Source organism: Abrus precatorius, unplaced genomic scaffold (genome assembly GCF_003935025.1).
Source record: "Abrus precatorius isolate BTA unplaced genomic scaffold, Abrus_2018 Scaffold3, whole genome shotgun sequence".
NCBI lineage: Eukaryota > Viridiplantae > Streptophyta > Magnoliopsida > Fabales > Fabaceae > Abrus > Abrus precatorius.
Window position 1 is genome coordinate 5,724,895 of NW_020874373.1, and position 27,800 is coordinate 5,752,694.

The 27,800-nt window shown below is 32.4% G+C and overlaps 5 protein-coding genes and 1 non-coding gene across 18 annotated transcripts; all 6 read right to left on the bottom strand.

The window, feature by feature from the left end:
- Nucleotides 1-535: 535 nt before the first annotated feature.
- Nucleotides 536-3,622, bottom strand: LOC113862924. 6 transcript variants are annotated; one of them, XM_027496227.1, is made up of 7 exons: nt 3,368-3,622; nt 3,235-3,279; nt 1,664-1,789; nt 1,412-1,573; nt 1,218-1,331; nt 1,028-1,121; nt 536-893 (listed from the first exon to the last, which is right to left on the bottom strand). In XM_027496227.1, the coding sequence occupies exons 4-7, from the start codon at nt 1,445-1,447 to the stop codon at nt 727-729; spliced, it is 411 nt and encodes a 136-aa protein (XP_027352028.1). In that variant the 5' UTR covers nt 1,448-1,573; nt 1,664-1,789; nt 3,235-3,279; nt 3,368-3,622; the 3' UTR covers nt 536-726. The 6 variants fall into 6 exon arrangements, with proteins under 6 accessions (XP_027352028.1, XP_027352024.1, XP_027352025.1 ...); XM_027496223.1 differs by adding an exon at nt 2,776-2,982 and having other exon boundaries at nt 604-893; nt 1,218-1,334; nt 1,412-1,556; nt 3,235-3,611; XM_027496224.1 differs by adding an exon at nt 2,776-3,049 and having other exon boundaries at nt 604-893; nt 1,412-1,556; nt 3,235-3,611.
- On the bottom strand, nt 2,815-3,001 carry LOC113864102. Its single transcript, XR_003504706.1, has one exon. It is a non-coding gene; the product is annotated as a small nucleolar RNA snoR127 (small nucleolar RNA).
- Nucleotides 3,623-4,861: 1,239 nt separating the features above from the next.
- Nucleotides 4,862-8,636, bottom strand: LOC113862640 (F-actin-capping protein subunit alpha). Its single transcript, XM_027495735.1, has 10 exons — nt 8,408-8,636; nt 8,210-8,325; nt 7,954-8,043; nt 7,392-7,456; nt 6,681-6,842; nt 6,472-6,550; nt 6,301-6,378; nt 5,960-6,034; nt 5,835-5,870; nt 4,862-5,378 (listed from the first exon to the last, which is right to left on the bottom strand). Exons 1-10 carry the CDS (start codon nt 8,514-8,516, stop codon nt 5,271-5,273), a joined length of 918 nt encoding a protein of 305 aa, XP_027351536.1. The 5' UTR covers nt 8,517-8,636; the 3' UTR covers nt 4,862-5,270.
- A 667-nt stretch (nt 8,637-9,303) lies between these two features.
- On the bottom strand, nt 9,304-14,507 carry LOC113863263 (tafazzin). Its single transcript, XM_027496786.1, has 7 exons — nt 14,260-14,507; nt 13,977-14,095; nt 13,823-13,888; nt 13,541-13,738; nt 13,036-13,154; nt 10,408-10,513; nt 9,304-10,074 (listed from the first exon to the last, which is right to left on the bottom strand). The coding sequence occupies exons 1-7, from the start codon at nt 14,492-14,494 to the stop codon at nt 9,523-9,525; spliced, it is 1,395 nt and encodes a 464-aa protein (XP_027352587.1). The 5' UTR covers nt 14,495-14,507; the 3' UTR covers nt 9,304-9,522.
- Nucleotides 14,508-17,052: 2,545 nt separating this feature from the next.
- Nucleotides 17,053-21,180, bottom strand: LOC113861722. Of its 5 annotated transcripts, none has more exons than XM_027494720.1 (8): nt 20,598-21,048; nt 20,443-20,520; nt 20,212-20,354; nt 20,023-20,093; nt 19,636-19,731; nt 18,282-18,374; nt 17,338-17,378; nt 17,144-17,199 (listed from the first exon to the last, which is right to left on the bottom strand). In XM_027494720.1, exons 1-8 carry the CDS (start codon nt 21,024-21,026, stop codon nt 17,179-17,181), a joined length of 972 nt encoding a protein of 323 aa, XP_027350521.1. In that variant the 5' UTR covers nt 21,027-21,048; the 3' UTR covers nt 17,144-17,178. The 5 variants fall into 5 exon arrangements, 2 of the variants coding, with proteins under 2 accessions (XP_027350520.1, XP_027350521.1); XR_003504317.1 differs by having other exon boundaries at nt 17,189-17,199; nt 19,583-19,731; XM_027494719.1 differs by having other exon boundaries at nt 17,053-17,378; nt 20,598-21,180.
- Nucleotides 17,054-26,983, bottom strand: LOC113861721 (ATP-dependent Clp protease proteolytic subunit-related protein 3, chloroplastic). 4 transcript variants are annotated; one of them, XR_003504314.1, is made up of 15 exons: nt 26,569-26,983; nt 26,301-26,402; nt 25,959-26,081; nt 25,740-25,799; nt 24,004-24,100; nt 23,843-23,916; nt 23,141-23,194; nt 22,964-23,047; nt 22,733-22,859; nt 20,598-21,988; nt 20,443-20,520; nt 20,212-20,354; nt 20,023-20,093; nt 19,636-19,731; nt 17,054-17,378 (listed from the first exon to the last, which is right to left on the bottom strand). XR_003504314.1 is itself a non-coding variant. In XM_027494717.1 (10 exons), exons 1-9 carry the CDS (start codon nt 26,869-26,871, stop codon nt 22,764-22,766), a joined length of 993 nt encoding a protein of 330 aa, XP_027350518.1. In that variant the 5' UTR covers nt 26,872-26,968; the 3' UTR covers nt 21,644-22,023; nt 22,733-22,763. The 4 variants fall into 4 exon arrangements, 2 of the variants coding, with proteins under 2 accessions (XP_027350518.1, XP_027350519.1); XR_003504315.1 differs by lacking the exon at nt 17,054-17,378 and having other exon boundaries at nt 18,379-19,731; nt 20,443-21,263; nt 26,569-26,967; XM_027494717.1 differs by lacking the exons at nt 17,054-17,378; nt 19,636-19,731; nt 20,023-20,093; nt 20,212-20,354; nt 20,443-20,520 and having other exon boundaries at nt 21,644-22,023; nt 26,569-26,968.
- Between the last annotated feature and the right edge of the window lie 817 nt (nt 26,984-27,800).

Here is a 27,800-nt window from a genome sequence, read left to right on the forward strand (position 1 = left end):
CTTTTGATTCTTAAAATTATAAGAGTTGATTGTTTTTATTTTGTATAAAAATAAAGTAAAATAAATATTATTTTATAAAGCCATATATTAAAATAATTTCTTTGCAAAGTCATGAATGAAGTCATATGTTAAATAAAGGTAAAATTATCATATTATGAAAAAATTTCAAAATTTATAAAAATTAATTAATTTAACTTCTTTAATTAGTTTATATAATTTAATTAAAGATGTCCTGAACACAGAAGGAAAGGGAGTATTTTCAACAAACACTTCCCTATGATTATATAAATGCGGGACATTTTTGTGAAAGAAAACTCAAATTGATAAGGGAGCTTTTGTGGTGGTTTTCTCCCAAGGTTCTTATCAGAGTGTCATTACTAATAGTGTGTGTGTGAATCTTTTTGTATTGAAGTTGAAGCTTTTAATTGATCATCATAATAAAGTTAACATGAAGTTGTCAGTATAGAATATCTTTCTCAATGGATAGAACGATGTGTTTACTATATATATAATTTAAAAAAAAAAATTGGAGTAAAAATTAACAAACTGTACTTATTAAGGATTAGTCAAGCGAAGTAAGAAAAGATGAAGCCGTCACAAACATCATTGGCTGGTAGAGCAGCATTTAGAACACTCAAAAAATTAGTAGCGACACGCAGGTGTGCTTCACAGCATTTGAAATGAAATAAACAATTCTACAACCACTTTATCTTCCTTGAAAGCTTGTCAAGAAACTTTCGAAACACGATCATCTGATCTTGAAACTTGATTCTTCGGTAGCAAATACAAGGGAAGAAAAGAAGGAACGATTAATCCAATTCCGAGACAGAGTAATCCCAGTGCCACAACCCACCAAGCTTTGTGGGGTATGCCTAATAATAATTCATCACATACTGTCGTATCAACAAAAGAAGAAAGAATATAGAACATTAGCAACAAAGGAAATTATAGTGCTACAGGAACTAGTAATGCATAGGATGTAACATTACTTATACAAATTTTTTTAATATACTATGCAAAAAGTTACCTATATTAAAGATAATAAACTCCCTCTCCGGTACATGCCGTTTTGCTGGAAACCCCTCAGCCTCCACAGTTACTAATAATAAATTGGATTCATCCTGAATTAAGTCAATGTTGTAAAAACAAGACATAACAGAATCAAGCACATAGACTTTTCAGAATTTTGACTAAAAGGAGTCATAATAATGTTGGACCTGATTGCTATCGGTCTTAAAAATGAGCTTTTCAGTGTTAAGCAATCTCCTGTTATTGTTCAGCATCATATCGAACTTGTTTCTCTTCAGTTCTATGGAAAATCTAGCAGGTATCTGGTATTTTATTTAGTGTATGTCAGTTTCCAGAGGAAAGATCCCCTGCAAAGAACTGAAAGGAGACATAATATACATACAGAAGCTGGATATGATATCTTCACTTCATACCACATGTGGGGTTTCAGACCTTGTAATTGATAAAAGCGAGAGCCACCTTGTAATGGTAAAGTCTCTCTCCAAAGCTCTTCTCCAACCTTCAAAATTTTGTCCTCAACACTGTAACAGTGAGCAGTTGATCACTATAACCAAGTTAATAACAAGGAGACTTCTAATTGGTAAAGTTCAACCTATTAAGATGAATTCATAACTGAGGCTTTTTATACACTCACACATTCCCAAAACAAAAGATCGGGCCATTCACTATGATGTAGAGAATGGCAAGCAGAATAAGCATATTTCACGTGTAAGTGTGACAGATTGATAATGAAGACAACACCCAAACCTTCAACTAAAACCTGCAGCAGATTTTGCATTTTAGTACATATTGAATCATTTCCAATTAGGTTAATGTTGCAAAAGACTCTTCATGAACTATGCCACATGTCACTAGATAACTTGGTGCATTTCAAAGGATAAAAAAACATAACTGAAACACACTTAAAAAAGCAGGGATAGAACATCCAAACTAGAATTAAACTTTCTACAGTTGGTAGAAGTGCTGACTTGTAAGCTGAGATAAGATCCCCAAAGCATAAACAACACTATTGATATGCAAGTGGCAGATCTTTACTGCAAGAGTCTAGAGGAACTAGAAATAGGATGAACAAAGAGATTTTATTGCAGAAACTGTCCCAAATCATGATCACTGATCAGTATCAATCTGATACAGAACCAGAGGCCAAGAATAATAGAATGGAACTCTCACTCTCTAATTCCCAGGTATTCAAGAGATCCAATTCTCTCCCTCCTTAAATTCCTATTCCAAGTCCAAAACCTCGTTTTTTTTTTACGAGTAATGCTAACAACATTCTCTTTGTAACACACCTCCTACTATTGACTAAAATTTATTGAAAACTACAAAAATCATGTAGGTCTCACTCTTTCTCATTCCTAAATTAATGTTTCTCTCATTCTCTGATGACAAAATGATTTGATTGTAGATCCCAGAGCCAAAATAATAGCCTAAATAACATTAACATATGATAGTTTTGGTTAGGATTAAGCACAATACTAAGATTAAGCTACAGCAGCTTGGTTTTCCATTTGTATACTTCAGAAATAAATATTGTTTGGTGTGATAATGCAGCAACAAAATTGATAACTTCTAATGGCATTGAACTGATAGGATCACTACTAATAACGAAACCAGAAGAAGAAAAATTGACAAGTCTTATACTAATCTGTTGCACTTGCAAGCAACCAGAGAGGTTACCCAACAAAAACCAAAAAAAAAAAAGACACAGTCACACAAGACTAAGAGAAACTCATCTCATAGTCCTAATTGGCTACTTCCTTCTCAGGCGAAACTAAGTGTTGTGGTTCTGGTCAGGAAACAACCATTCTCTTTGTTAATCGTCAGAGAAATGCGCTTCAACATGAGGGTCACCAACATCGAACAAAGCCCACCCACACGCTTAAGTTTTGCAATGAGAGCAAGCTTTAAAGATAATGTTTGGTGTCTCATGGAGCACATGAATGTCTGATTTGGCTAAGTCACATCATTCCAGAGCCAGAGAGGAAAGGGAGCCATGGATTTAATTACTAAATGGTTACAGCTAATTAGACAAATGAAATTAATTATCATTCACCATTCATTTTGATTTTTAATCTTCGCAAAAGGAACAAAGTCTATTGCAGGCAAGGCGAGCTTCAAAGAAAATATGAAAAGAGACAAAACAATGAAATAGCCCTGGATTCTCACAACATTACTAGTTCTAATTGAAGCTTTAATGTAAGATACCTGATACTATGTCGGAACAGATCTAATCTTCATCTGAAACAAAACCTAGAAAAGTGAACTGAGTGAGATACCAACATGGATATGAGAATAAGTGAACTGACATGCAGGTAAACAACGAATGTTTTGTAAATACCAAGTAAGAATAACAATGACTCAGGTATTTGCGCTTTATAAAATGGTGAAAAGCGTAGTAATTTGTGAGAAGGGAAAACAGTTGAGAAAATTAAAGTGGGAGAAGGGAATATTGAAAAAGAGAAGAATGGAATGGAAAGAGTAAAAACAAGCGAAGAATGGTGAATAGAAGAGAGCGTGTTAAGCTCTGCCAAATAGAAGAGAAGGGAAAGGGATTGGAGGCAGAATGTCGCCAAACTGTGAGCCCTACCGCTTCATCTGTGTTTTTGTTCGAGTGTGTTATATTAAGGTCCACAATGCAATTTCACATTTTCCTGTTATAATTAGTCTTTGAGCCAATTAATCTGATTTTAATAATCACGTAAAATACGAGTTACAACAATATTTCATATTTCATTGGTCATTGTGCCAATTTATCAATGGCACAAATCATGATTTGTAAAATTTTTTTTTCACAAATCATGATTTGTAAAAATTTTTTTTCACAAATCAAGAACTTTAACTTCCATTTTAATGTAGGTGGACTGAAATCGAATTTGACTCAATGAATTTCAAATCAATTAAACTTAAACAGGTTTGGTTGAATCGAATATGTCAAAATTTGATTAAAATAATTTGAATCAATCTATTTAAACTTAGGTGAGGTCTTCATCTGTGTGTATAATTTTTTAAGATAACATTTATGAAATTAAAATAGCATTTAAACTATGAAAATTCATAGTATACCTGTATTCATATATTTAATTAAAAAAACGATTAAGTTGTTTAAGCCACGTTGGGTTCATCAAATTTGAGAGCGCGTGATCAGATTCCTAACCACTAATAGTCAGGTTGCAGTTTTTTTGTTATTCTAATTTAACTCAAATAATCGAACCAGCCTAAATATTTTTTGTTATTCTAATTTAAGGTCTAAATACACATTATTTATACAAAACAAACTTTTTTTAATGTATAGCTTATTAAAAAATTATCTTCACTTGAAAGCTTATTCTGTAATAAAACTTTTAAATGTGTTATTAGGCTTAGCTCTAAAGACCGATAAATATATAAACCTTTTTTAACAGATTAAGAAAAAGTTTCAAAATATCTTAATAATATAATAATATAAAATATAAATATTTTAATTTAAAGTAAATAAATCAAATCAACTTCGATACAAGTTAAGCAATAAATCTCATTAGACATTTGAAGTAAAAACACATTTCTTAACACATTTCTAACTATTAGTTAAATTTTATCAAAAAAAAATTAAAAGTATAAAAGATAATCATTAAATTAAGAGCTAAAAGCATGACAAAAAATAACTAAAATCATAAATTACAAGTGAAACTCATTTTTTGTGATTTTTAATAATTTTAATTAATAACTAAAAGCATGATAAAAAATTATTAAAAACTGTTATTAGCAATTTTTTAAAAAAGTTTTCCTACTCCTAGAGCCACTCCTTTATCCCATATCAAACATTCTACACTTCTGGAAGAACCAAAGAATATTGCAACGACAGGGTGCACCACAACACCACCCCTCGTGATAGTGATTTGTGAATATGAAATCAGCTCGACATTTTCCCTTCAAGATACCGACCCCATATTGCATGAATATGAATCCAGCTTCTTGCAATATTTCTATTTGCAGTCACGAAACTTTAGGAATAATGGCTAGAAACAAGAGTTACTCTTTTCTGCTATACAAATAATGTCAAAAAAGAATTACAGTAAAGTACACGGGTGGAAGATACTCAGACAAAGGAGGGTGCTTCATGAAGCAAATTAGTGAAGATAAAGAAAGTCAACCCGAAGAATGATTGACTTGATCAAGCTACAAATGGCGCATATGCGAAGAACTTGTCATCACCGAGCTCGAGTAAACACAACTTTTATATGTTGTGTGCGTGAGTATATTATTTACTTTCCAATGCCGAGTTCTTTGGAGATATCTCTTGTCAAGCTGAATTGCAAAGTGTTATGCCATGGAAATAAGGTGCGGGTGACTGGAAGCTTCCTCCGAAGATCCTGCAAATAATAGAAATCAAAAGGCTTCAAATTCAACAGATAATGTTATAGATTTATTAAGAAAAGTGAGACATAGCTAGCCCCTTTTATTACCTCTAATGCTTGTACACTCTAGGAGTGATTTAAGACAAAATCTTTAAAATTATATAAATTAGACATCCATAATATATGTTTTTAATTGACTACACGGTTGCAATCGTTAGCAATTTCATGCCTGATCATAGGTGTCACTTAACACGAGAGACCGATAAAATGAATTCATCCAGTTAGTAAAAGGATCAAAGAAACGCATCATAGAGGTGTTTGGTCTTGGTTAAGACAAAGATGCATAACGAGAGAAGGTTTAGGTATATTTTATTGCTTTAATGGGAATCAATAATTACAATAGAATTAACAGAAATGCCACATCTAAACTAAAGAAAAGAAAAAAAACTGTGACGATATAATAAGGGGTACCTTGAAGGTAGAATCAGGAAGGTTTAGATATGAAGCCTGCCAAGTTATGGTCGTTAGTAAATCAAGTGCACATTATTAAAATAAAAAGAATGAAAGACCCTAGTACAAGAAGACAAATTCAGAACCTCAAGAGATGCAAGGTACTCTGTTTCATGGTGACGAATAATGCTTGACAAGGCAAGCGCACAATCATCAGGAGCCTGAAATAAAATAAAATGATAAAATACAAATAGATAAAATTTGACAGAAATAAAATAGATAACTATTGTATTTTTGTAAATCTTCTATTTGTATCTCAATCTTATCATTTTAATATCATTGACATGTTCCTAAACTATTCTCAGGTTTGCAGGATACAAATACATTAGATTGCCAAAAAAATATGGAAGGACATGTAAAAATAACTTAAACAATACATTCGCCGCAAATAAAAAGAACAAATCAAAGTAATGCTGATATGTGGCACCTGAAAAAGAGTTGCATCTTTGCATTCATGTTTTGCATCTAACTGCACATTTCCTTCCTCAAAATAATGAGCACCCACCTGAAAATGGGATAAAAATAATCATCATAAAGGTTTGCCTTGCATCATTCAATATTTCAATCAATGCATCAAATATATGTAACATAATATTACCTGCATTTTACCCTTTACTTCCACTGTTTGTTGATCGTCTTTGAACTGAATATTCCATATTGAACACCAACTCCCATTGCTATGAACAAAAACCAAAGGAAAATTTAAATATATTGACATTATTAATGCACCGATTCCCTATTTTGTAACAAGTAAAAATTAGTCATAAAAAAAGACAGTTGGAATTTCAGTCAATTAATTTCACACACCAGAAATTTTGTGGGCTATGCCTAGCAGCAGAAATCACCACAGCAAGCTCAAAATTAGAACCCGGACCCTCTACATCCTTCCCATTTATGCAGTAGACAGAACAGACACCTTTTGGATAGGCTTCTTCAACATATTTAAGAATTTCAGCGTCCAGACTGCATCTGCAGTAAACAAATATTGTGTTATGCAAGCTATATTGTTTAGTAGGAGAAAGATATGGAAGTGTGGTACTCAAGTTACTTAATTGAAGAGGTGAATCTCTATTTCATGTTCTGATCCTGAAATGCTAACGAATATAGAATTTTATTTAAAAAGAAAAGTAGATAGCCAGATATTAAAAATCACTCGTGCGAGTCTGCTCTGCTTCCAAACTAGAATACGTTACATATTCTCAATAAAACAGTTGCACGGAAACCACAAATCTAGAGCTAACAATTAAAAGGATTGTGATTTAAAATTGAAGAATAAACCTCCTTCAGTTGATTGATCTACAGAAAACAATTAACACTCGCTGAGTTCACACTGTTAAAAATTGAGGAATAATAAATTACTGTAACAACAGAGTTTTTTTTTTTTTTTTTAAATTAATAAATTCATTGAAATGTAACATGAAACAGCATCCCCTGAATACATTGTGAAGCTCACTTTAGTAAAGGAACATCGGTAATCAGACACACAACATCTTAATCATGACAATTGCAGAACATTACCGAAATTCTTCAATGTATGGAGATGGAAGTTCTTCATCCAGTGCAGGTCTCACCTCTGTACAAACCTGAGACATTTGTCACACTACAATAAGACAACAGGCGATACAACTTAGCTAGACACACCATCCTATTTATCAAAAGAAGTCACGATTGCAATAACAAAATTTTCATGATTTGCTTTATTCCCCGCCAATGAAGTTTCCATGTAATCTTGATATATTCACAGAAAACGCAAGTTCCAACAAGCAAGTTATAAGCAGGAAGTTACGCCACATCAATACTAAAACTGAACTCAATGCTCGAATCACAGATTACAATCAATATAATTTTTAACTTGCTCCATGTTTACACAAATTAGAAGAGTTAAAGAAAAATAAAAGCAGTGAGTACGATAGAAGGTCTAGTTACTTTATCCCATTCCTTAAGAAACAACCAAAAGCTAAGCAGAACCATGAACACTAAAACAGTAAAAATAAAAAATTAGTTTCTGAAACAGTATTTAAGAAATTGTCTCGGTATTTGGCCGATCCACAAGACTCAGAGAGAAAGAGAGAGGACTAACTTGTTTGACATGATCAACTACTGCCACTTGGGTAGTTCTAGGATCAAGAAATGCATTCCCCTCAAGCTCACCAAACGAAGTAACCAGTACCTGCATGCACGTGTTAAGTCAGGTATCTACCAGAAGAAATTGATTTAGCATAGTATACATCACAATAAAAGCATAACCAAAATCGATCCAATGAATTCGAAATTAAAAATCGACGAAAGAAACCCTAGGAAATGAGTAGTGAGGGTGTTTGGCGAGAGATAGTTACGTCTCCGCTTCGGTTGGGCATTTGAAGGGAAATCAAATGGGATTTGTTGTAAACGGGAAATGCCTCGGAAGCCGCCTCATTGTACAAATCGTCGTTGTTGAGAATGGATTTGACGTCTGCAGAAACGATTGGGGGATTGAATTGTAGATCAGAGAGCGAATCACAAAGGGGAAGAAGCAAATGCGGAGGAAGAAGAACCTTTGGCAACGTATTGGATTTCTCCAGGGGGAGAGTTGAGGAGGAACCATTTCGCGATTTCTACTTTCTGCTTATCGCTAAGCTCTGATTCTTCTTCTTCTTCTGCCATATCTCTGTCCAGAGGAGAAGACGCGGTTTTAAATTGCAAATTGCAGTGAAGAAGAATAGAAGAATGAAGAAGATCTTGTCTCGCCTCTTCTGAATGATAGATAGTGAAGAGAATGCTTCCTCGCCAACCAGGCCCGTCCACCCTGTGGGCTCCATAATCGAAACATAATGGGCCCAACCTCGTTTAATAATCATACTTAATACATCGTTGGGTAGTGTGTGGCGTTAGCGTCTGATCTGTAAAGTACAGTACAGCCCATGGCGCCCGGTATCAGCTCAAATGATTTTGGTCGACAATCACGCTCAACATCATCGATGATATATTTAACTGTTCAATAATTTGCTTCAAGAGGCAAAAGAAAATCCAACACTTAATAATATTCGTGCTCCAAAATCTTCACTTCCACCATTCACTACTAGAAAGACAATTTTATTGATCAACGGGTGAATAGGCTTTATATAATGTTGGCAATTATTTTTATAGCTTACTTTGTTTAATCCATCAATTCATTATAATAACAGTATTTTTATAGCTTACGCCAGACGTACAAAATTTACACAAAAGTAGAAACTTCTTCAAAACACAACATTTTGGTTGCTAAATGGAAAAATCTCTTTCGTAAAATGAGCAATCTAAATATAGATACAAAATTTCTTGATATAAGAATAAATAATTACTAAACGGCATCCTAAGTGCTTTTCAAACAATACAAAACTGAAATTAAGTGAAAAATTCTATTAATACACTTTCCATAATTTTTAATATACCCACTCCAACGCAGTTTTCGAGAAAAGAAGCTATTTATTAATTCTTTAAGTTAATATTTTTTTTTAACTATATGAAAGGAAAAATAACCGAGTGCCACTAAATAATTACACCCTGCCACTAACTGGTACAGTAGCTAATTGAGTTTTGAGTTACGAATTTTATCCATTGGTCTAACAAAAACTCAATTATTTTAATCAAGCAGCAAAGATTTGAATTTACACCATCCAAAGCTATGCTTTCAGCAATGGACGTAATTCCACTGCCGTAATAGATTAGCTTCCAAAAACTGTTTCCATGCCCTCAAGGGACCTATCTGTCTACTACAGCCAACAGAGTTCTTAGTTTCATTATTCGTAAGTAAGCCTCTCGCCGCAAAAGATTTGAGTTCCATCTGATTTATATAACCACGCATCCTGTATGAGAAACTCATTCTCCAACTTTGATCACTATGAGACTGCTGATGTTGAGAAACGCATGTATTTGCGAGGGCAACCGCTTCATGTCTCTGCTTGGGATCATCATCTACAGACATAAGACTATCCATTCCAAACAATTCCCAATCAACCTGCTGCAAGATACCAGATGTTCGTTCCATGCTCTGTGAGGAGTGATCTTGTAGCTGCATTTCTTGTTCAATTGCTATGGTGTCAACTTGGACCTTCAATTCATGTAACCGATCACCAATTCTCGATGCTACTGCATCATATAGTCTTCTTCTTGGCACATCCGGGCCCTTTTCCATGTTGAGTATATCATCAAAATTGATTGGATCGCCTATGAGCACTGTTACCTAGAAACCCAAGCAGGTCAAACCAATCAGTGTAAGATAATTTAAACTGAAAATTACAAATAATTAAAATTAATCACATCAATAAAAGACATGCCATGCAATACAGAATCTTTACTATGTAATTGAAACATCTTGATCTTTTGAGTAAGAAAAAAAGAGAGATCCAAATTCAAGGAGCATTGAGTGCAGTATTTCCACTAAAGCTAGCAGTCTATGTCTAACACCATCCAATACAATTAAAACCTTTGAAGGAGCATAGATTGAATAAAACTGGACTAATTTCATTAATTCTCCATGTCATTGATATTTTTGGAAACAGATCAAGAACAGTACCGTCTTGCCTATTCTGGGAAAGTTAGCACCTATTGGCATAATCTCTTGCATCCCTGTATGTACAAATGGGACAACAAGGGGCATGCTATCTCCATCCAGAACCAACCTGATGCAGAAATTTATATCAGGAAAAATGTTTCTCTCTTAACAAATTGTGAAATAATAGAAATATAGAGAAGTAAAAGATAATGGATGAAATACCCCATACTTCTGAACCAGGTTACTAAACGTAAAAGAAATGGCTGGGGGTGAAACAGAAACAAGAGTTTCAGATGTAATAAGGCATAAATATGTGGTAAATTACCATAACATTATCCCAACAAAACACACACATACGAAAATAAGTAACATCTTATCTAATCCAATATATTGACTGAAACGTACTATAAAAACAGACAGATATATGATATCAAACCATATAAGCATATCCTTAAAATTCATGTTATATATGAACAGGACTCATAATTTTAATGATAAAATGTATTCAAATTTAACCGATCATGCTTTCTCAATAAATCTGAGTCTGGAAACCAATATTGAAATTTTAAAGGAGAAAATTAACAAAATTTACATATTATTATCAATTCCATACCTAAAATTTGAAAAGGATCAAATTCATAAAAATTCTGCTGTTTGGTTGAGAGACAAAGACACAGAGAAAAAACGAAGGACACTAGTGTACTTCGTAGAAGAAGAGACACTAGTGTCTCTAATTTTTGTGTGACAAAAATGCCCTCATATTTTATTAAAGATGACAACTTCTACCTTTAACCCTAAGTTATATTCTCATTCTACCTCACACCATCCATTGCAGCTTCTGTTTCTAGCGCAGCCAAGGCAGCATTCTTCGAGGTATGTCCGTCATTGTGCATCAAGGTAATGTTCCTTTCTCCTTCATTACCAACGTACGTCTCAATTTCTCTATCTTATAAAAGTTTTCAGATTATTCCAGAAACCCGCAAAACCATTTCCTAATTGTTATATGTTGTAATGTAAAATATATAATTAGTGTTTATAAAATTTAATTGTTATATGCTGTAATGTAAAATATATAACTACTATTTACATAATTTAATTGTTATATGTTGTAATGTAAATTATATAATTAGCGTTGCTGTATATATAATTAGTGTTTATAAAATTTAATTATTATATGTTGTAATGTAAGATATATAATTAGCATTGCTGTATATATAATTAGTGTTTATAAAATTTAATTGTTATATGTTGTAATGTAAGATATATAATTAGCATTGCTATATATATAATTATTGTTTGTAAAATTTAATTGTTATATATTGTAATGTAAAATATATAATTAGTGTTTATAAAATTTAATTATTATATGTTGTAATGTAAAATATATAATTAGCATTTCTATAATTTAATTGTTAATATGCTGTTATGTAAATTATATAATTAGCATTGCTGTATATATAATTAGCGTTTATAAAATTTAATTGTTATATGTTATAATGTAAGATATATAATTAGCATTGCTGTATATATAATTAGTGTTTGTAAAATTTAATTGTTATATGTTATAATGTAAAATATATTAGTGTTTATAAAATTTAGCTGTTATATACTGTAATGTAAAATATATAATTACTGTTTATATAATTTAATTGTTATATGTTGTAATGTAAAATATATAATTAACATTTTTATAATTTAATTGTTATATGCTGTAATATAAAATATATAATTAGCATTTCTATAATTTAATTGTTATATGATGTTATGTAAATTATATAATTATGTTGTTGTATATATAATTAGTGTTTATAAAATTTAATTGTTATATAATGTAGTGTAAAATATATAATTGTTATATATAATTACCGTGTGAGGCATAAGGATGGATTAGTGTTTTTTTTTTAAAATAATCACGGGATATTTAAGACATTTCAAACAATTTGGTATTTTCGTAGAACCAAATATAACATAAGACACAACACACAATGTTTTGTACTCAAATCCAAACACAATACACAAACACTACCCTCTGTGTCTCTGTCCTTCGTTGTCTTTGCGTTTCTATCTCTAGTGTCCAAGGACAGCATCCAAACACTACCTAAGACTAATGCCATTAAGCAAATAACACTTTTTTTGCAAGTAATGATAATAGTAAACTACTTCATTTTCAGAATTTACCAGTGTAGAGACAACAGAAGTTGTTCCAATTTGGATTAAAGGTAAAACAATTAAAGAACCAATAGGTAAATAAATTATGAATTTCAGGAATTCTATCATCTAAATTTCAATCAAACTGAAGCCAAAAAAAGGATGATATTGAAGAAACAAAGAAGGAAAAGAAAATGAGACCCTAGGGATTAATTGAATAATTTATAATTCATAAGTGAAGAATAACTGTGAAATATATAATTGAATAATACTCAGGTTAGAACTTAGGAAAAACTGTGAAATTTTGCCATGTTGGCCTTACTGATGGAACAGCTTTCTATAGAGAAAACTATTTCTTTCATGATTCTAATTATAATACCCTAAAGAATCAGAAAATAATTTTTCAAGGAAATATGGAAACATTTAAGAACAGGTTTATATGACAAGAAAAGTAAAACCTTGAGTTAGTATTCTACTTGAAAATACTTTGAAAGTTGTTACCTGCCAACGCCTCTCTTGGAAGAGCCCATGGTTTTGCCTCCATCCCTGGAACGACTACCTTCTGGGAATATGTGGACCCAACCACCATGGTTCAATTTCGATAGGGCCATGTCCATTCCCTACAGCAGGGCAAAGGAAGTAGTTGAAATTAAAATCATCAGATATTCCATTTTAGAGAGGGCAGGGGAAGCAAGAGACAAATGGAAGGTAAGAAAAAACCAATTAAAAATTGATAGAGACAGATACACTCCTTTTTTAAAACTCCAAAAACAAACACCTTCAGAACAGGGGACATGAAGGACTTAGAAAATCGTTTTCAGGACACAACAAGAATATAAATTGAATAATTCAAGTCATGGCAGACAAATAAAAACAAAGAACTGAGAAAAATTCACGAAAAGCCACAAATTTCAGCAAAGATCGACTATTATCATAAACTCCAATGCCTCAAATTAAATGATCAAAATTGTTAAATGTCATTAGCTATTGTATGTTGGATCCATACCTCCTGATAAATCCCATCACCACGAGAAACTGGCAAGACTTTGACAGATCGAAAGAATGCAGAGGTTACAGGGTTTTTAAAGCACCTATCGGTTGCACAAAGCGTCCATCTGAGATTTTTAGCATCCAAAAGAACATGAGGAGGAAGCAGCGAAGCAATGACAAGCGGATCATCAATGGAAGCAACATGATTGCTAACCTGAATAAAAAATCAAAAGCAAGCCCCGTCAAAGAATTACATCCCCACACAGATTCCTTTTGCATAGCTCGGAAGAGCACGTACCGTAAGAAGAGGCTTGCCTTTAGGTCTGTGCAACAACGCGGAGTGTAATTTTTCTAAACCATAAACCTGTTCTTCCATACAAACACGAGTCAGAAAATATATCAAAAGGCAAGAGAAGATAATCTAAACCATATAGTCGGCATATCATTCATACCTGAACGCGGTTCAATCCATTCATAAAAACGTGACATACATTTCCAAGAACAGGAACAGCAACAGCTTGCATCATACGAAAGAGAGTTGAATCCTCTTCGGAACTGAAATCCTTAGTCACTGTAGACACATACGCGACAATCATAAAGTGAAAGACCTAGCGGATGCCTATGATATGTTTTAATTTCATTTTATCACAACATTCAAGAGCATTAATATATGTGGATTTACGGCATAGAGAGATCATAACGTAAAAGCAACGAGAGAGATAATTGATTGAGTACCTCGTTTGCGATAGAAAGAGGTAGAAGAAGGCAAGGAGTCCCTCCGAAAATCGCGAAATCTGCTAAGCCAGCGCTGAATCGTAGAGGAAAAGTAGCCATCGGCGGAAGGGATGAAGGTATGGTGGTTGCGGCGGCGCCAATGGCGGTCAACGGCGACTCTGAACCGGTCCCGGAGCTGGAGCTGCAGGGATCGAGCGTTGCTTTTCCAAACATCAACGCGATCAAGACGAGGCATCGGTGAAAAGAACTGAGAGTAGGGGTGGGTAAAAAAAAGCAAATCTTTAACCATCAGAAACGCTATTTAAAAATCCAGATTTTTAAAATAACCAGATACCCTACTTTTTTTATTATTCAGATGTGTATTTAATTTTATTTAACAAAACTATATTTAATTTATGAAAATCCAATTTTATTCTACTATGTTTTATACGTTTTTGGATTGTTCTATCTCTCACTCTCTAAATCGTTTATCTTAATTTATAAATAAATTGCTTAGCGATCTGTTAATTTGTTTGATAATTAAAAATTATTAAAAATTTTATAGTATCTAAAACTTTTCATGGAGATAACTGGTTCTAGATATAATAAAAAAATATTATTTAAATAAATATAAATAAAATATATTAAAAAAGTACTCATTTAAATAAATAAATTATACTAAAATATTCATAATAATAATTAATTAATTTAATAAAAAATTTCTTTTTATAGTTATTTTTAATAAAATAATAATTTTACTATTAGATATAATTTTAATATTTTAATAAATTAGCCTATTTTTTTTCTTTTCTATCTTTATTTCTTTCTCCTAATTATATTATTTTTAAAATACAATTATCCAAACACATTTTTAAATTATTTTATCTATAAAATTAATTAATATTTATTTTAGTTTTTCTAAAAAAATTATTCAATATATAAATTTATAAATAATTTAAAATAAGTTTTGAACCAAATCTAAATTTTAAAATCAATTTTAAACTAGTTTTAAAAAAAATTCTAAAATTCAATCTATATAATTAGATTTAAAATAGATTTAAATGAATTTTTATACATAAAAATTTAAAATATTCTAATAAAAATAATATATTATTATATTTGATTAACTCTTTTTATGTAATTATTGTTATTATTATTTATCATTTTCCATTACAAATTTCATTGAGATGTATTATAAATTTTAATATTTTTTCCCAACTCTTGAAATGGTCCTTTAAAAAACATATAATCTTTTTTTCCTATGTAATTTTAATGAACCAGCTAGTTCGGCTAATTGAATCTTTTATAATTGTTGTTAATAGTTAACATGAATTGGATTTTCAGAAAATTAATTTAGATTTATTTAAAATTTAATTATATGAATTAAATTTTAAATTAATTTATTTTAATTTTTTTAAAATTGATTTAAATTTAATTTTAAAATTTAGATTCAGGTTAAAACTGGTTTTAAATCTAATAAAAATATATTATAAACATTTTTATATTATAATTAAATTATTATATTAAAAAATATTTAAATTTTATAATAATTAATATAAAATTATATTTGTATATAGTTTAATCTATTAATAATATAATTTTTCTTATTTTTATATTATATTAAACTAATAAATATTTGCATATATTCTACTTTTTATCATGTATCTACTACACAAATTAATTATACGGATTAAATTTTAAACTATTTTATTTTATTTTATTTAATCAATTTAAAAGTAGTTTTAAATTTTGAATTTAGTTTAAAATTCAATTTTTTTGTTAAAACTAGTTTTAAATTTAGTTTTATGTTAAATTAGTTTTAAATCTAATTTTAAATTTATTTTTCAAGGCAATACTATTTTTTAATATATTTGTAAATTTCATTTTTAAGATAAAACTAATTTATTGTACTCATCATTACATTAAATTAATACGTTTTAATAAGATTTTAATAATATTTGTTAATTATATTATATTTTATAAGAGTTTATAAAATATTTATTATTGTTTTTAATTTAGTTTTAATAAATGAAGTTAATGATAAAAATTTAAATTAAAACTTATAAAAATAAAAATCAATAATATAAATTTAATTTTGATTAATAATACATTTTAAAAAAAGTAAATTTAATTTATTTTTTTAATCTCAAACACAACTTTAAAAAGTTATTTAAAACAAAGACTACTTATTTATTGTGGCAGTGATTTCTATTAGATCGATTCTTATTTTAGCTAATAGAAATATTAAAATTAATAATATTTTTAAAAAATAGAATAAAAATACAAAAAAATTACAATAAATTTAATGCTTAAAATTTAAATTAACAAAATTAGTTGTTTAGAGTTTATATATTTAATAATAATTATGAAATACATGAAAAAACTCATAAATTAATTTAATCAAAGTTTTGTCTATGTCATGAAATAAAAGAGAGAATACGAGCGAAAACAATATCTAGAGAACTAGTTTCAAGTTTTGTCATTTTGTAAAAATAGTTACTTTTATATTTTCGTTTTTATCCATTAAATCAGATATTTTTTTTAAAAAAGGGAGAAAACCAATTTTTGTATATCAAATATAATTTTGATAAATTAGATTAAAAATATATCAAGATCCTTTTTTTCCATGGACTGGACCTCTTGTTTTATTAAAAATTTGGATTTTTAAATCAAGTTGGGTTAAGTTATGGACTGGATTTCTAAATTTAGATTTTTTGCTGACCAGAAATGGGGGGAAAAAAATCATTCATGATTGCAGCAAAATCAATTAGGGGGTGCTAGAACTCAAGTAGCATTAGTCGCACCGGTCATTAGGAAATTTGTGATATATTAAGGGCACATAATTTCATAAAGTTTGAGGGCAATTGCATGAGCATATACAGTACTTGACATTGATATCAATTGACCTTGACAAATTGGAGGAAATATGTTATACAATCTTCATTGCAAATTGCAATCGACCTGTACATTATTTGTATAAGCTTCGGCAATCCTCGTTCATATAAGCTAGTTTCGTTGTGAAGCGAATCAGGGTGGCAGTTTATCTCCAAACCAGGATCAGCATATGAATATTTGATAATTTCGAGATTCAGATCCTACATTCAAGTAGTTCACATCAACAGCAACATCCCCAAGGTCATCTACAAGTGCGGGGTAAAAAGTGAAAACACAAGTCAATCTTTCTGAAACAAAATTTCAAGCTAAAAATGACTAGTCTCAATCTTGAAGATCATCAAGTGGGAAAAGAAAAGTGGAAACACAATAAGTCATCCTTTCTGAAATAAAACTTCAAGCTAAAAATTGACTAGTCTCAAACTTGAAGATAATCAACAAGTGGGAAAAGAAAAGTAGAAACACAATAAGTCATCCTTTCTGAAATAAAATTTCAAGCATTTACTAGAATCGGTATTCTCTTAAGAAATACAAACACCTCTTGTTTTAAGTGTTTAATATCTGACACTAATGCCTCGTCAACAGGTTACACATTCTTTATTAAATATCTGACACTAAAGACTTGTAAGTTTAACCATAAAACTTCTCAGAATAAGCTTAAACAAGTTATACTTAGAAGATAATTAAACGAAACTAAAAAACATCTTATGGGTCCAAAAACTATTTTTATAAACTTTTCATAAACTCTTTAAATGCTCTCTATAAATTATTTTTTATTAACTCAAATACCTGAGCCAATAACCTCATATAATTCGAAAACTTAAGTCAACACTTCTATATAAAAGAACACAAACTATTATTATTTAAAAATGTATTTAAAATAATAATAATAATAATAATAATAATAATAAAAATATACCTCTCAGTCTTTTTGTGAGGCCTATTATCACAAGGAAAAGGTGAATACAAGAATTCACAATATATTACATGTCGATCTTTTGTCATGTTACTCATAATTCAATTCATTTGAGGTTTTTCTTTTTTTGTGTTTATTTATTCAGAGTCCGTGTTGTGTCCGGTATTCGTATTAGAGTCCATGTTTGGTAGGTATTCACAAATCAGCAGTACAGAAAAGAAATGGAAACCAAAACCTTCATATATAGTCCTTGCAAAATTAACATAATCAGGTATTAGATCTCGGTATATGATTCCATCAGGACGAACATCCAGCACTACCAGAACACCTGTGCAAATGATATTTTTAAGCTTTAGATTAATTATCCCGAGTCTTGAAAAGTTGGTTACCCAACATCCAGTTTAAGTTCAAATAAAACAAAGATAAAAGAAAAAATTGTTGAACAGAAGACTGAATATTTTTATGACAACCAATAAACAGCCATCTAGCACGACAAGAAACAGGAAATAATTCATATCAATGGATATGAACAGAAAAGTAAAGACATCTTTAAAGCCCAAGTTAAACAGAAGTATAGACATAAACCTTCACATGTAAAAAGTAAAAAGTAATGATGTTGTTTTATTTCTTCAGGCATCTACGTAGCCAGCTCAAGTAGTCACTGAAAGCCTGCATGAGTTTTAGTTTCTACAAGTTTAAAGGTCAAGTAATCTAAATTTTGCATCATTTTCCCTCAATATATCTAGAACCTGTAAGTGATGTCACAAAATTATTCATGAGCATTCACCTAACAATTTAAGCTTTTGCGATAGTTGATTCTTGACATAGCATTAGAGCCTCCTTGACCAAGTGGTCAGGAGTTGGATCCTTGTCGCTCTCATTATTCTAAATAACAGTTGAATTTCAGCATAAGGTAAGTGAAAATGTGCTTCATGCCCAAAAAGCTCCTGCATGAAGGGGCATGTTAAAGATGTAACAAAAAAATATTCATGAGCTTTCACCTAATGGCTTTTGGGATAATCGGTTTGTGACAGAGCCAAACAAGAACAGTTATAGACTTAACATTTATTTTTAACGTGTGCTTCCAATGACTGGAGTTGTTATATAGGTATCAGTTATATATGAAAAAGTTAAGGGCTCTTGGAATCTCGTGTGCAATGCAGATAGACTGATGTGAACTCTCTGAAAGTAACCACAAAAGAGTACAGACTACACAATGCGGTAAAGAGGACATTCGACAAAGATTCCCATTTTTCCTTTACACTTCAAAATAGGATCCTTAAAATATATATTCCAAATTATCAAGTACCACAATATCTAATAACTTCAAAAGCAAAAAGTACTAATCAACTTTGGAACATTGATTGCTGCCATTCTTCAGGCTTGTGTACCTAAGGTATCACTTTAAGGATTACGAAATGTCAGAAACCATAATAATCCAAAATTTGTTACACCACCATTTGATGACTTTGCATGAGCGATAGATTGACACAATTATTTATCATAAAAATTAGCGTGAAATTTAAGAGTATGTACCACATAGAAAGCCTTCAAACTATACACAGATGCAGTAACTTTAGTGAAGGTACCTGGTGCCACCCAAGATTCAGCAGAATCGCCAGGCAGTGGAGCCAGCCAAAGAATATTTCGCAGGTTCATTGAATCATCATATGTCACATTGGATCCTGAAAGGAGCAGAGAATTGAAAAAACCAAATGCCTTATTCAAAGTTGAGTATCAAAAGAAAAGATAATCAAACATTTAAATATCTGTCATTCACAAAGAGGTCTTAAAACTTAGCATCATCAAGGTTCTCTCCTCTCTCACCATCTCATGTCTCCTCCCTCACACACATAACAAAAAATAAAAACACACATACATGATTTAGAGAATAAATAGTACAGAACTTCAAAACACAAAACCTACAACAAACTGGAAGATAACATTTATAGATGTGGTGATGGTTATGTACCTACCTCTCTGACAAAATCCCATATTGAATGGGAACACTTGTTTATCATATGCTGGGTATTCCTTTGCATGGAATCTGCCAAATGTGAAATTGTTGCATTTTTAACTGTGACAAACTCAAATAGTCTTAAAAAGTGGATTACACCTAATATCTAACAAAGAAAGTTAAACTAACAAAAATATATAAAACATACAAGATACCGAGTCTTCCAGAGCCTGTGGCTAGAAAGAGGTGACCATGGAACAGATCAAACCGGCTCAAGGCAACATTCAACCCAACAGATGGACCTCGATCAACAATGAGTTCAAACAAAAACTGTAGATACAGATTCAGCTCCTGAAATTTCAGAGAGAAATGCAACAATACATCAGCAATTGAGTACTCTTTCTCTCCCGTGACCTATTCTTCGAATTGAGGAGCGAACCTCACAAATGAAGCGTCTGCCATAAGGGGTTCTGGTGAGTTCACATCGATCTTCCTTTGATCCTTCAACATCAGGCACCTGTGTTATCGAAAAATCACCCCGTCATATGATAGGAAATGCAATGGTAACAAAGGAGAAGAGCAAAAGAAACTGACTGGGATAACGGTTGGGTCAAGAGCGCGATGAATAGCAGCGGGGTCCCCACCGGAATCTACGGCGAGGCGGGCCAGCTCCAAAACCGGCCCAGGCGGCCACCAAATAAGCTCGTTCTCGTGACTCTGAGTTGGGCCGGTTGGTTCGGTGGGGCCCAATTTGCGGTGGCGGGGAGGGTCGAGTGGAGTGAAAGGAACAAGGAATCTGAAGCATGATTTGAGTTGGCGTGCTGCCACGGGATTGACTGCTGAGGAGTTAGATTTGGATCCCAACAGAGATAATAAGTCAGAGGGAGTGGCTTTGGGTTCGGGGATGGATGGAGCGTCACGCTTGGAAAAGAATGGCAGTGGTGGTAAAGATGATGAGGCCGTGAGAGAAAATGAGAGGAATAGTGCGAATCGTATAGAGGCTGAGGTACATCTCATTGACATTGTAACCCAGTAACACTCCAACAGCACCGCCACACAAATAATACTATGCTTTTGGCGTTACCATTGATGTCAAAGGACGGCCATTGTTGCCGTTGCATGCATATTTCGTCTCTACTTGAATGATGGACCTAACATGGTCGCCTTGCCAGAAGTCGCGTTTTAGTCAAAAATTGTAGAGAATTTGACCCAAGATGCCTTCTCCAAGAATCCGGGACTTCATTTTAAAATAACAAGGTTCTGTCCGTCAATAACATTGGATTAAAATTAGCTAATAAATTCTGTCACTAATCATGATGGATTCTTGTTCGATTAAAAATGCCTTCGTTTTTGACATAATCATATTGTATTAATTGATATGGTAAGAAAATCCAAACATTAATATTGCTTACAACGCTTTAACTTCAAAATAAAATAAACACATTGAAAATGTAATAATTGCGACGATTCAGGAAATGTTATCCTAATCTACATATCAAATGAACTATGGTTAAATTATCGATCAACTATAATTTTAAACTAGTTTAAACACACGAAATATCCATGAAATGTTTTTTTCTTCTTTTCAGTTTATTGATTTCAAAAACGGAAAGGCATATGCTACGCCAAATTCTTCATGTCAAAGCACAAACTAACTTGTATTGAGAGAAGGGCGGCAAGTGATCTCTCCGGTCGAATGATATCAAACGACGATTACAAAATATGCATGTACTATATTAAATTGTGTATTAGTAAATGTTAATCACAACCACTGTGTAGTGCCGGTAGGCAATCAATGACCGACTAATGATCAGAACCAACGACCACATGAATGAATGGTCACAGTTAATTTCCTCTGTCTTCTGGGCACATTGGCTCATAAAAACTACAGGCCAGTCTTCTGTGAACAGCTGTGGAACATTTTTACGACCCGTAGACAATGAAAAAAAGCTCCTGCCTATGTAACAGGACCCGAAACTTTTGACCTACAGGACAGCATCGTAAAACTTAAGATTAAATCCTACATCACAAAAATAACACACACTGCTCTTATCATTCTTGAAAAACTAACATGCCAGAGCAAATTAAATTACAGAGAAGAATTGACCGTATGGACAAGAATATATCAAGCTATGGCTTTGATGTTCAACAAAGTCTACATCGTTGATACACATCGCATTGCAATTTGTTCACTAGAGGTGCCAAAACTGGTTAAGTTAAATAAGTACGGCCATTTAAAACAGAATGGTTCCAAAGAGAGACTAACTAGGTCCTATCCAATCATAAGCTGCTTAATTTTCCCCCGATATCCTTCTTGTTCACTTTATCTATAATTTAAACAAAGATTCATTGAGATAAACCAAACAATATTTTATTAAACTGCCTCAAAAACAAATTTAAGACAAAATAAATACTATAACATTTTGAAACTAGATCAAATTTTTATGGATTTACATTTTAATTTAAACAATTAGAACTGATTTTCTATTTCTCCAAACACCACCGGTGCCATACATGTTGCAATCTCCTATAGATTTTATTCTCAGAGGAGCTTAGTAACTTCAATGAGGGACACATCATCTACCTACTTCTTGCTGTCAAATCTCATGCAGCAAGCCCCCTTCCCACCCCCTAAAACAGAGGAAGCATCACCATTCACCACAAATAAGCAAACAAAGATTCCACATTTTACAATAACAAAATGAGTGCGGATGCTCTGATTCACTTACATTGACAAGATGTGTATGCACAAAAGACAAGCTAAAATTCATCTGCAGCTCTAATACCAGCTCTCCTGTCCCACTCCTCTGCAGGAATAACATCAGCCATAACCTTCTCCTGGCCACGCCACAGAATCTGCGAACATTGTGTTCAAACATTTGTTTGTTCAGTAAAGCATGTTCGTGAGCATAGAATAAAGAAGACAACCTACTACAGACACAACATAAATAAGGACTTACTTTGTCAATGACCCCAAACTCCTTAGCCTTTTGCGCATCCATATAATATGGTCTCTTCATCACATTAGCCACTGTTTCCTGTGACTATTAATTTAGAAAAGAAGCAAATAACAGAAATATTAGATTTTTCCTCATCCTGAATAAATATGACATCCAGTACCTATGCATGATACTGACATTTCCCGTGTGTTTGGCCAGCAGTTCAACCAGTGTGTCCCTGTTAACTATTGCCTGCAAAAAATGTTTAGGAAAAACGAAGGTTTTAAAGACTAGTTGGACACAGTTTAGAAATAAAATAAAAGAACATAGCAAGGAGGCGATAGGATGGAATAAAACAAAGATGTCCAAGTTTGCATTTAGCATCTATATATATAATAGAAAATAGACTTAAAGAGTAAGAATGATAAAATGAATAACTGCTCCCAAACACATGGGGAATAAGTGACTCGGTATTCCATCACAAATTTGCATTTACCATATGTGAGTGAAGATAAAGTACGAGATTTTAAAGTAAAAGGCACTTAAATTCACACTTCACAGCTATTTATGAAAACTAGGTTTAGAAATCAATAAAAATTTGCTAATATTTTGGGGCAAATCTACAACTAAGGAATTCCATCAAGAGATAATATTTAAAATATGAAAGTGAAGATAAAATTTAAGATTCTTGAACTCTAATTGAAATTACTATAAAAGCTTCAACATGAATGAAGTGTTCTTGCGAAGCCTTTTATTGTTGAGAAAATTAGTCCTAGAAAAAGTATGGCAGCTTTACATGCCCATTAACAGACAAGAATAACATGGGAAAAAAAAGAAACCAACAAAGTCTGTCATTCCAGCGATGAAAAATGCAACGCAGTAAAAACAAATTTGACTAACCTCCTTTGCACGAATAAGAACATCACTTGCAGGCATCAACCCAGATGATGGAATACGAGGCTGCTGAATCATGGCTGAAACATGAAACAATAGGAAAGTATCACATCGGTGAAGAACTGAAGAAGCAAGCCACAAACATATATGATATATCCACACTGTACCTTTGGCATGTGGCATCATAAACCGTTTACCCTTGGTCCCTGCTGAAAGTAGCAAACAGGCTTGACCTATAGCAGCTCCAACAGCCACTGTGTGTATCTGCTCAGGACATAAAATCCAAATACATGATAAAAGATGTATTCAAACATTAGTGAACAGAGAAGCATGCAGCTCAGCAAGGAAGAACAAGAAGACAAATAATCAATCCATTGTCCATTAGAGCTGTATAGAAATAAGTTACAAAGATTAAGTCTTAAAAAATAAAAGCAAGGTCATATACCAATAAACCCTAAATTGTGGCACATCAAATGAATGCACACGATTATAAGCAGATGGTATGGCCACCATGCTACCAGCAGCAGGAATCATCCACGTAATGTTGGACTCGAGAAATAAACAAATTGAGATTCTAGATAAATAATATAAATAATCTGGTTTTCAGGCCAAATTTGAGTACAAACACAGGGTTTCCCCCTAACAAGAAGTTTCCTCCTTCAAGACACCAGAAATAATAGTCTGACACCTTAATTTCCTTCTACAAGTCTGTTACACAACCTATATTTCACAATTAGAACTGTCACATAACATATAATTTACTAATCCAGAATTAATATAAACTGCTTAATAACTTCTGAATACAGGATTAGAACTGCCTACCTCAGAACTTGGCCAATCATATAACACCCAAACAACTGATGCCAGAATGTCACAAATACCATGGCATGAATACATCACATTCTTCATGTTTTCCAGAAACCCAAGTCAATCCAAGATCTTGTCCATTCATATTACCGTGGTGGTGAAACTTACAGATTAACTTGTAAAATCATACACGAGAATTTACGTACATGGTTTTACATTTCTACACGTGAAATTCAAGTTGAATTGCATGGAAACTTGCTTTGGAGCAGACTCATAGACTTCACTTGAGTAACTCAGACAAACTTGGAAATTCTGACTCCAAGTTAACAAGTCCATGTGAATACCGAAAGTTTCCCACAAAATGCCAAAATCGACAGCATTTTAGTTTGGGGTTTCTCTCCTTTTGTTTTCTGCATTAATAACACCACAAGAATCCCAAGGTTTTAGGCCTTGGACCCACCTCAAGAATCCATTCCGCTGACAGCATTAGGAACCTCCGACATCCACAACTGGCACAATCTCCAGCACAAAGAACCCATAACCCACATGATCTGCAAATGACCCATGATATACACAACAGATGGCTTTGCAGGTGGTGGCAGACCCTTGCCTGCAACCCCCGATGAACTACAATGACCTTCCTCCATCGTCTTGGCTGAACCTCCCCTATGGCAACAAGTTACCCTACATCCCCGGTTGTACTGTGTTACCTCTGTGAACGTCCCAATATGTACCCAACCTCCCCTGTTGTCTCATCAAGCCATCGTATTTTCCTGGTAAAGCCCCTCCCCCCTCATATGTGCAGTGTTGTTTGATTGTATAATATATCTAAAATTGGTGGGTCAAAGTCCTCAAGCATCCACTTCTAAAACTAGGATGAATGCCTCTAGAAATAGTACTGTCACTATTTTTAACATTATTATTGTATTTGGGAAACTTCTAGTTTATGAGCCAAGTCTACAGCTCCATGAGTTTACATAGACTCTTAAGTTTGACAACCTTGCATGTTACTACCAAGTATCATGATCAATAATAGTCAACAAGACTTACAAGTAAATAGACATTTGAAGTGTATTCTTAATGGAAAGAAACAAACCTCATTTTTCAACTGCATCATTGAATCATAAATGGCAAAACCTTCTGTCTCCATCCCAACCTGAATGCAAGAGCTCAAAATGCATAAGCTGAGAGGGTAAGGAAGGAACAAAGCATACATGCAGATTAATATAGCATCTTAAACTATCTAAACTGCACATAGAATGTGTGCATAGTACACCAAACGTTTCATATAATTTACAAACCAGAAGCCACTTACCGTTTCACCATCATCTCGCGTAGTCCCAGTGGAATTTATGTACATATATATTGGTTGTACAGGATCCATATACTGCAGGTACATCAACTCTGCAACTACAAGCTCCGTGACAGCTGGCACCAACTGAGAGGTAGAACCAGTCATAACAAGTAAAATCACAACAGTAAAGTATTTAATTAAGGGAATTGACAGGAAAACAACGTTCAAGCACATCAAAGCTTCCAGGGAGAGCTTTTAAAAAATAAGCAATTCCAAATTAAGCTGTTTGAAATATTGTATAAGTAATACATACATAAAGAGCATAATTGGCCCCAAAAGCAAGAATGCAATGTAAACACTTACAGGCATGCCAATATAAACAATTCTACCATTGAGAAGCAGCGAAGGCAGGTCGGGTGGCGGTGTCGTGGGCCGGTGTTCATCATATGAAGCAGACCTTTCCACCTATTTCAAACACTAAACTGATTAGAAAACACTCTCACATTTCAACACTAATCACTGACACAAAGTCACGTAAGCACAAAACATACAGAGAATTTTTATTTGAAATAGGAAGTGCCATGTACCAAAAACAAAAACAAAAACAAAACAAAACAATAGATATTGTTACTTGAGCGGGAGTGGCCATGAGCTGAGGAGAGTCGAAAATGTCCAAATAAGGAGGGTTATCGGAGTTAATGGGAGGGTTAATGAACGTTTCAGGGGAAGAAGCAGCGACGGAAGCGAGCTTAGAGAGAAAGGGGTCTTTAGGGTTGAAAGGGGGTATGGGATTTTTCGCTTTGTTTGTGGCGCCAAAAGCGGAGCATGATGTTCTCAGATTTCTGCATCGCCTTGTGGGCATGGCCGTGGCCATGGGCATGGGTATGGGCATGGGTACCCGTAAATTTGCAACCATCATGGTTTGGCCAATCATGTTGCGGGCAACACTTCAACTAGGTTTCAACCAGAAGCCGGAGATACGAATGAGCCAAATGAAATGACTCAAAAGGGTGAGGGTCTCTGTGCTTCTACAAGTGTCTCGTTATGATTTATTTAAGTATTTAACTGCCTTCTTTTTAAAATCCAATGTTTTAAACATATTTATTATGTGATTATTTTATGAAATTGAAACAATATTTAGAATATAAAATAAAATAAATTTAAAATAAAAAATTATATTTGTAATTATTTAAAAGTAATAAAAATTTATTTAGTGTGAAAAGGTCAAAATAAATCAACTTTAAAAAAACTTTTATTTATAAATAAGCACTCAAATTTAACATGTATAAGTTTAGTTCGTCTAAAAATAAAAATACTTGAAATAAAGAAAAGCATTTATTCACTTTTTATTTAAACAAAACCAAATATTTTACGTTTTTTTTACTTTATAAAAATTAAATCAAATATATACTAATTAGTCACTGATGTAGAGATTAAGTATTTAATGTTAAAAAAAATATTTCTACGATCCAAATATTAAATATACAATGTATAAATAATTATATATACGATAAGTGTTAATGTAAAAAACATTATAACATTACTTGAATGCATATACAAACATTAGTATATTGATAAAATATTAAAAAAAAGTTATTTAGTAACAACGATATCAAATAAATACTTTAATAGATAAAGGTAAAAATTGTGAACTAAAATTATTAAATTTTATGCATATTAAATATTGATATTTTTATTTTATTTTTACACAATTCAGTTCATTAGTAGAAGCAACACGTATTAGAAGATCATTAATTATATCTATCATTGCAATTTTGTTTAGAGTTTTTTTAATTGGAGTTACTTCAACGTGTCAAAATAAATAAAATTAAAATATATATACATTTTTAAAATGTAAAATAA

Excerpts from the sequence above, each read along its gene's own strand:
- LOC113862640 (XM_027495735.1), bottom strand. The coding sequence starts at position 8,516 with ATGGCAGAAGAAGAAGAAGAATCAGAGCTTAGCGATAAGCAGAAAGTA. Across the intron at positions 8,044-8,209 it reads TGCCCAACCGAAGCGGAGAC|GTACTGGTTACTTCGTTTGG; the intron begins GTAACTATCTCT and ends ACGTGCATGCAG. Across the intron at positions 6,379-6,471 it reads AAGTAAAGGGTAAAATGCAG|GTGGGTGCTCATTATTTTGA; the intron begins GTAATATTATGT and ends TCCCATTTTCAG.
- LOC113863263 (XM_027496786.1), bottom strand. The coding sequence starts at position 14,494 with ATGCCTCGTCTTGATCGCGTTGATGTTTGGAAAAGCAACGCTCGATCC. Across the intron at positions 14,096-14,259 it reads CTCTTTCTATCGCAAACGAG|TGACTAAGGATTTCAGTTCC; the intron begins GTACTCAATCAA and ends ATGTGTCTACAG. Across the intron at positions 10,514-13,035 it reads TCCAAGAGAGGCGTTGGCAG|GTTGGTTCTGGATGGAGATA; the intron begins GTAACAACTTTC and ends TTTCTGCATCAG.
- LOC113861721 (XM_027494717.1), bottom strand. The coding sequence starts at position 26,871 with ATGATTGGCCAAACCATGATGGTTGCAAATTTACGGGTACCCATGCCC. Across the intron at positions 24,101-25,739 it reads TGATGCAGTTGAAAAATGAG|ATACACACAGTGGCTGTTGG; the intron begins GTTTGTTTCTTT and ends TGTCCTGAGCAG. Across the intron at positions 23,048-23,140 it reads TGGCCAAACACACGGGAAAT|TCACAGGAAACAGTGGCTAA; the intron begins GTCAGTATCATG and ends CTAAATTAATAG.
- LOC113862924 (XM_027496222.1), bottom strand. The coding sequence starts at position 1,728 with ATGCTTATTCTGCTTGCCATTCTCTACATCATAGTGAATGGCCCGATC. Across the intron at positions 1,557-1,663 it reads ATCTTTTGTTTTGGGAATGT|TTACAGTGTTGAGGACAAAA; the intron begins GTGAGTGTATAA and ends AACTGCTCACTG. Across the intron at positions 1,335-1,411 it reads AGATATCATATCCAGCTTCT|CAGATACCTGCTAGATTTTC; the intron begins GTATGTATATTA and ends TAAATAAAATAC.
- LOC113861722 (XM_027494719.1), bottom strand. The coding sequence starts at position 21,026 with ATGTCAATGAGATGTACCTCAGCCTCTATACGATTCGCACTATTCCTC. Across the intron at positions 20,521-20,597 it reads TTGACCCAACCGTTATCCCA|GTGCCTGATGTTGAAGGATC; the intron begins GTCAGTTTCTTT and ends TCGATAACACAG. Across the intron at positions 18,375-19,635 it reads TGAATCTTGGGTGGCACCAG|GTGTTCTGGTAGTGCTGGAT; the intron begins GTACCTTCACTA and ends TCATTTGCACAG.